Source organism: Nanorana parkeri, unplaced genomic scaffold (assembly GCF_000935625.1).
Source record: "Nanorana parkeri isolate BGI_ZX_2015 unplaced genomic scaffold, ASM93562v1 scaffold369, whole genome shotgun sequence".
Taxonomy (NCBI): Eukaryota; Metazoa; Chordata; class Amphibia; order Anura; family Dicroglossidae; genus Nanorana; species Nanorana parkeri.
This window is the reverse complement of record NW_017306637.1, coordinates 575,219-583,385: the sequence shown is the minus strand read 5'-3', so window position 1 is coordinate 583,385 and position 8,167 is coordinate 575,219. Positions and strand designations below refer to the sequence as shown.

General features: G+C 40.3%; 1 protein-coding gene across 2 annotated transcripts in view; it reads right to left on the bottom strand.

The window, feature by feature from the left end:
• SCAMP2 (secretory carrier membrane protein 2) overlaps positions 1 to 8,167 on the bottom strand; it is a 34,913-nt gene that overhangs the window by 5,056 nt on the left and 21,690 nt on the right. For both annotated transcript variants that reach the window (XM_018558942.1, XM_018558943.1), the window contains exons 4-7: positions 4,813 to 4,924; positions 3,676 to 3,804; positions 1,272 to 1,434; positions 231 to 332 (exon numbers count right to left, since the gene is read on the bottom strand). In XM_018558942.1, the coding sequence (XP_018414444.1) occupies positions 231 to 332; positions 1,272 to 1,434; positions 3,676 to 3,804; positions 4,813 to 4,924 (506 nt within the window). The remainder of the gene's footprint in view (positions 1 to 230; positions 333 to 1,271; positions 1,435 to 3,675; positions 3,805 to 4,812; positions 4,925 to 8,167) is intronic.

Below are 8,167 nucleotides of genomic sequence, written 5' to 3'. Positions count from 1 at the left end.
GATTTTGGTTCTGCTAAATTTAGAGATACTTCCAATACCTACTCTTTAGGAGGGGGTCCATGTTCACATTTGTAATTTACTTGGGGGAATTTTGCCACTAGCTTTACTAGAATCTTGTTTATTCATCCTTTCTCTAGTAATTCTTGCCATATTGGTGGATAAAACAGGAAGGAGGGACCGTGACCCTCTATTGGCACTCGTGCCTAGTTATTTATGACTTATAATCTCACCTGTCACCCCAGTGAGGAATACCAACTGCCTGTATAATGTAAATGACAATCTGGCAGGCGAAAATAAGGAAGAATAAAAAGAAATTGAAGGAACTGTCGGTCCTGTAGAAATAAAAAAAAAAAAAGAATGTAATTTTAAGTATTGTACAAAATGGTTTCAAGTACTTAAACATATTCTTTAAAGACAAAGTATCGCGCGTTACATTAAAAACGGTTGCGATACTTCCCCATAGGGAAGTATCATCCCCATAGTATCATCCCCATAGGGAGTGCATTGTTTTCATTGAGTTGGCTGACTGAGACTTGCATTGAGAGAAGGAGAAGAACAGCAGAACCATTGTGTAGTGCTACATAGAAGTGGAACCAGAGTATATAATGAGCAAACAACAAATAAACACCCACAAGTATTAAAACACAAGATTATGTGCTTTAATATAATTCCACATTGCCTTATAATAACCAAATGGAAATAAAAAACGATCATTGAGAATAGCTAAAAAAAAAAAAAGTGTGTAAAAGAAAACAAAAAACTGTAGAGTCGGACTACTTAATCCTGACATAGCAGTAAGGCCTAAATTATATTACTATACTATATATGGCTAATTCAATAGTACAAATTGCAGCAACACACCTGAATATACATTTCCATGGTATGTATAAAATTTGAATGCTGGGTAAATCGACTTTGTGCGGTCTTACTGAATAAGCCTTTATGGTCTTATTTTCTTGTCCCCAATATATAGACTTACATCAGTATAAGCCATGTGCACAATGTATTATTAATATATCAGCATCATCTTAAATGGCACTGTACAAACACAGAAATGGAGCTTTAGACTGAATCTCTGTGCCACTTCCTCAATCTCAGGGCATGGTATAGTAAAAGGGCTCCAGTGGAACCGCACAGTAAGTTGCGGGGCACTTTTTGCAGGGTTTTAGAAAAAGGAATTGAGAATTGAGTGTCCTGCTCACACAAGCTACAATATACGGTATAATATACATATGTTTGCAGATGCCACAAGACTCAGATCATTCAGTTACCTGAAGGCCTTGTAGATTGGTCGAAACCAACACAGAAAGGCACAAGGTGTGAACAAGACAAACCACAGGATCGACAGGCCAAAATCTACACCACCCGATTCTGTGTTACTGGTGAAATATGCCAAGCAGGCCAGAAGATTAAGGAAAAGAGTGATTCCGTGAACTACAATATAAGGAGAGGGGAAAAAGAAAAGGTTAAATAAAACTATTAATAACTTGCTGTGTTCAGATAAATCAACAGTTAACAACCTACATTATTACTGTATTATCTAATATCAGATATTTATTATTATTACGACTGTTCTTCCATAAATGTACTTGCAAGTCACCTTTTAGCACACAAATATTAGTAAAATCAAAAGGTCTGCTAAAAAAAATAAAAATGTCTGTCTGGACATTACCCAAATATACACCTATACCTCTCCCCCACCCCCCTCGAGTATATCCCAGCATTATTATTTTAACTTTACCTGGTTTCTGTAGCGAGACAGATGTTATTACTTCTAGCGAGATCATCATCATCAGGGTTGTAATATTATTGCAAGGGCATCTGTAAGGAGCTCAATTCCTACTGACATAGGCACGCCCCCCAGATCTACATCTACCAGGAGCCCCTCCCCTAACAGTACATGGGCAGGATCTTGAAGTCAAGGCAGCAGAATTTTGTTGCTGGGAAAAATCAATACATGCACTTGAGGGATAGAGCCTGGTGGGGGATAGGTGGACTTCTGTTGTCCACTAGGCAAGGCTGACAATGCTGCATGAGATTTCAGGTTAGCAAAGGCACTAGGTTGTTAGCCTAATCAAAGTTAAGACCACAATGGACTTGTGATCAGCAGGTATTTTTCTGTATTTGCAGCATTTTTATAGGGATAAAACATGGAGATGTAGTGATTTTTTAATTTTGCCCTGATGTGCACTTTAACCACTTGAGTCCCAGCTACAGTTTTAAAACCGCACTGGAATAGCAGCTATATGTTCTAGCACCATTTTTAAAAAGCCACCTGAAGGACCTTACACCAGAAAATAGCATCAGATGAGGCCTAAATATTCATCTGGTATAACTTGGAGAACGTGTGAACAGAAGACTATGTGATAGCCTTGCAAATCTGAGAAACATTAGCCTGATGCCAAAGAACCCAGGAGGCTCCAACAGATCTAGTAGAGTGCGCATTGACAGGAACAAAATTATACCAGATCCTTGAGACCACAAGCTTAAATTATGGCTTGCCTGTGCCATTGAGAAATGGTGAATGAGAAGCTTGTTCACCCTTATGGGGACCATCAGGTATTACAAAGAGAGCGTATGTCTTTGTAAAGGACACAGTAGCTGCAAGAAACTACATCCATGGAGAGAAAACTTCTGATGAACTGGAGCTGCACAGAGGGATGGAACAACAATGCCCTAGTTGAGATAGTAGGTTTAAACTACCTTAGACATGAAGGAAGTTCTGGGCTTCAACACTAACTTGTCATTCTGCAAGACCAGAAAGAGCTCCTGACAGGTTAAGGCTGCCAGCTCATATACTCGCCTCAGAGAAATGCTACCTTATGGGTAATAGTGAAAAGAGGAATATTTCTGATGTGTTCAAAAGGCGGTTCAAATAATGGAAAGATTGTGACTGTCATAGTCATCAGATCCCTTCTAACAGCCTTTGACCAATCAGTCAGGGTTTGACAATCAAGGTCACAGTTAAAAACGAGTTGCAGAAACTCACGGCGTCACAGGAGGACTCCTTGGCCACATACTCCACTATCTGGGACCCATGGGTCGATGCTTTTTTTCCAGATGACTTCGATCCTGTGATAACCTATGTGGTAGGGCCCCCAGGCCGACTGTCTTGTAATGTTTGTCTACTCTCCCTCTTGTATGTCTTTGTTTTCCCCGATATTCTCTTCTATGCACTGTGCTGCTGGAGTTGGCAAATAAAAGTTTGATGCACGTTGTGTAGAGATATATTCAAGTTGGTTGAGGCTCGGGCCTCCGCTCTGTTTTTTTGATGGGGTTTGTTCCCCTCATTCCTTTGCGTTTTGTATGAAAATGTGCTCAATAAAAACGTATTGCAAAGAAAAACGAGTTGTAGAGTAGGACACGGCTGAGAGAACAAACTACTATAGAGGGCCTTTAGCTGCTTATCGGTGGTGTCCTAAAGAGAGGTGCATTCTTCACAGCAATGGTAGACAGTACTGCCAAACCCACAAAGGGGCAGACAACTTTTTAGCAGAGTTAGTGAAAAAGTTTCTTATACACTCATGCACAAATCTACAGAGTCTCCTGATTAAGTTCTAATTTAGAGAATGTTTAAGTCTGAAGCGGCTATGAAAAAGGAAGGAAATAAACACGCAACAATGCTCTTCCTTCCTACACAAGCCATAATTAACTACTCAAGTGCAAAATACTTACACATCCATAAGTAGTAGAGCATTTTACAGGTGCGCTGGTAATCTGCTGGTATATCTGCAGAGAAGTCCTGGTAGAAGCAAGGTTTAATCGGGCAATTTGGAGGGAGCGGGGGCCAGTTATTCTGTCTTACTGCAAAAACAAAAAATTAGCAAAAAGCTATTATTTACAGTTAGCAAAAAAATTTGAATTGTGTTCATTAGCACCAATTTCTATTTTTAGGGATAGGATGGAAACAGAAAATCATGTCATATTTATTTATTAAACCAACATTTTCTAAGCAGCCATGCTGAATACAATTTTATACTATTTACTGGATGGATAGCCTATAGAAGCAATAACAGTTTGGCACCTTTCTGGCACAGAATGCACTACATTTTAAAAGTTCTTCTGGTGCAATAAAAATATCAGCACTTATTCGAGTGCTATGAGTTTCTTGGTCTTTCATTCCCATCGCCACGCTTTAGATTTTTTTAGTGAGGTTTAGACATGGCATATAATGGCAAGGAGCATTCAACGCCACAAAGGTGCAAAGCTGTAAGTACTGATTGAATAACGGTGGTCTCAGGAATTGCTGGATGTCTTTGTAACATGTCTTTACAACTATTAAAGGAAACTTGTGGCGAAAGCAATGTAGAGATTACCATTGATTACCTCTTTGTGAAAATGCTAGTTGCTTGGCATTTTGTTGCTCTTCTGTACTAGAACAAGCATGCAGCAAGTAAGCTTAGAACAATACCTAATCTGTGCACTTTTTCTGACTGCCCCCATATTTCTTTAAAAACAAGGGCTTGTATACATTGATCTCAGGTCATGAAGCTAACTAAACAGCAGGCTTTAAAAGGTACTTTCAGGTAAAAGCGGTCTTGCATTGAAGGTCAGTTAATTCAGATAGACTAAATAAAACGAATATTAATTATATCTATATACATATCTATCTATCTATATATAGATATACACACACAAAATAACATACTGCATACTGGTCAATTACTGGCACCAAATGATGGTGTTTTGATAGGAATACAAACAGACCTTTTCCTCCCAATTTATAACTGTATTCAACACAGAATTCCACAAAAATTCCAGTTAGAAAATACAACCATACCTAAAAGGATAAATATTACAAAATGTACTTACAATTAATATTTACATTCCTCATTTCCTTCTCCTTCCTCTCAATTTCAGCAGCTTTCCTGTCTAGTTCTTCCTGTTGCTGAAGAAGACCGGCTTGCGCAGCCATTGCTACTGCCTACAGAGACAAATAAGATCACAAGAAAATAATGAGGGATAAATAAGTAACGTCCCCCTATTTATTGTCAATGAACATTTTAAGAAAACAGTTTTTACGTTGATTCAAAAAAACAACGTAAAGATCAATGCTGATACGCAAAGTGGAGTAACCTGTAGAAACTAATATGGTTTTCTTTATCTTTAGTTAGATTAGTGATGGATGGATTCTGACTGGATGCTGGACCCCTGCCATTTGCCTTCTTAAACGATTGAAAAAAAAGTTGCTAGGGGAAAAAAAGATTTGGCAGAAGAGGCAGGCAGTGTACACTTCTAGCTCACACCCGGCATTTGTAAGATGCCAATAATGGAACTGGGTGCGGGGAGATACATCCCCAGCATGTATGCAGAAATTCCATCAAATGGCCACGCAACAGCCAAAGAAAAAAGGCTCCAGACCTGGAAGAAGCAGAGAAGATGGCAGTGGCAGGGGACAAAGCAGCAACATGAAAGAGCGGTCAGAACTGGCAGAGGGCAAACCCAGGGTATTCTGCCATAATGTGCATTTATGTTGTGCTGTGCCAAATTATGGCAGGATGTGCCTACCCTCAGCCACATGACATTTACCCCTCAAAGCCCAACCTATGCTTAATTTGTTATCACTGAAAAGCATATTTAGCAAAAACTTTTCCACGCTAGACTAACTTAAATTGATAACCAGCAACCGACACCAAGTGTGAATAACTCTAAACACTAAACAAATAGATAATATATAACAGTGCAGCGCTTCAACTAGAAACAAAGTGAAAAATATACATATACCAAGTAAATGTGCCAACAAATAAACTCAAACCAAGTGCACAATATAATGAAATATTTTTTTAACAAGATTGTATACGTTGTTGTTGAAAAAAGTTATGTTGGACTTGTAGTCCTCTATAGCCGGTGCCATTCTGCATTCATTGCTATATAATTTTACACTTTTCATTTCACTATATTGCACACCACACTATCTTTTTTTTATTTTTTACTTCCACCGCTCCAAGCTTGCTCCTGTGATGGACTGCAATCTCAATACAAACTAGCAGTCCCATCACCGGAGCCATTTTTAAAAATGTATTTTATTTTCTATCCGATTAACCGATTAATCGAACTTAATAATCGGCTAACTAATCGATTTTGAAAATAATCGTTAGCTGCAGCTCTATATATTGGTGAAGAAAAAAAAAACAACAACCACCAAACTAAGGCCTTGTTCACACCAAATGCAGAGCAGATCCGGTCAGGTTTCTGCACACGCACGCTAGTCTTTTTTTTAGTTTAACATGGGCTTTCAGTGCGTTCCAGGCATTTGCATGCATTATTGATGCGTTTGCAGATCCAGAGCAGGTAAAATAGGGCCTGCTGCAGTTTTGTTACCTGCTCTGGATCTGCACGCTGCGATGTGAACTGGAGCTAAAAATACCATAGGAATACATTGGACGCAGTTTTGATCCGGTCTGCACCTGCTCTGGACCTGCTCCACGCTTGGTGTGAACTAGCCCTTAGTCAAACAAGTCTCTGAGAACAAATGTCACTGCTGGAAATGTGCGCACAAACTCCAATGTGTGTTAACACTATTGTGAATGAATCTCAAACTTGCTTAACAACCATGACCAAAACTTCACACAATTATGTGTATGACCATAATTAAAATAATCTAGTAAGGTCTACAAGAGCCTCCCCTTCCCTGCGGGGTTAGTGGATAGCCTCCCTTCTCAGTATGGGTTCTCTAGATTTCACATGAAGATTATGGACAGAGGGAAATTACATAGTGTAATCCATTTTTAAATTGTTATCCAAATTTAAAATAACTACTCACAAATGAAAGCATCCAATGTGTCTATAAAATCCTGCTGCTCCAAAAAGGAATCCTAACACAGAAAAAAAAAAAAAAGGCAGACCAAACCGTTCACACAAACACTAGCACTCTCTCATAGGTGGTGGCACCACAGCACAGCATTCCACTTCCGGGTATCGCGATTGGCTCCAACCTATGCATTACATCTCTTGGACTTTGTCAAGGGCATGGGGCCAATCTCTAGGCAGCAGCTATTCCTAACTCTGCAGCGTCTAACTACATGGCTACTGTAAGGCCATAGCCAGAAGTTCGCAAACTACTGCGCATGCGCGAGTTCCACCCTTCCTACTGACCTTGACTGATTGCTGCCTGCCCCTGACCTCTGCTTGTTATCTGGATTCTGCCTCTGCCTGCTCCTTCTGTACCGTGCTGACCATCTGGCTTTGACCGCTGGCTTGTTTGACATCGCTCCAGTTTCAGCTGCTATCTACGCAGACATCTCATCCGTACACTAGCACTGCTCATCCATCCAGGGACCCAGTGGCTGGACTTCTACCAGGCACCGTATCTGAACACCTTGACACCCGTGCGCCTCTGTCTACTCGCTCCCTATTCCTACTACCAGGGGTGCGAGACAAGAACTGCAAGGGAGGCCTCCTCAGCTAATCAGTCCTCCACCAGGTACGCGATAGCTACGGTCAACTATTTACTCGGTTTCTCAAACATTAACCCTTTTAGGATGCAAATCGGGGAATGTATGCGTGTACTGTGTTACAACAAAATTGCGCTGGGGATTCAACAATTTAATTATACCCTCAGCTGACACAACATACCTCCCCGCTGTTGTACACTAGTTATCTTGTTTTACAAAAAACACCCCTACTGGGACACTCCTTTTTAACCTCCCTGGCGGTATGATTATTTTGATTTTCGTAATTTTTTCAGCACGATTTTTTTTCGGATTGTTTTCGTTATTTTATTAAATTTTTTCCAGGTTTTTTTTTTATTTCCCGCCGGTTCCGCCCCCATGCGACGCGTCAGCTCGCAAGGGATGGAACCCGGAAGACAGATGCCGGCGCCGGCCGGAGGACACCGCACGGCTCGAGGGACAAAGTAAGTAAATACTGTGAGATATTCCCAAGTGTAGCTCAGGGTATGGAGAAGTAACCCCCAGCTACACTCGGGAATACCGCCAAGGAGGTTAACAATGCTTTCCTGTATATCAACTAATAATAAGAATAAAAAACAACAGGAGAAATATAAATGTGCACAACAAACTACTGCACCATAGGGAGCATTATGCGGTAGTGACCATTGTCATGGACCAGTGGCATCTGCAATTAACTAGATTTCTAAAATATATATATATATCATGCATAAAAAAAAATGTTGTGGGCACTGGGCAGGAAGGTGCGGCCTCCCTCT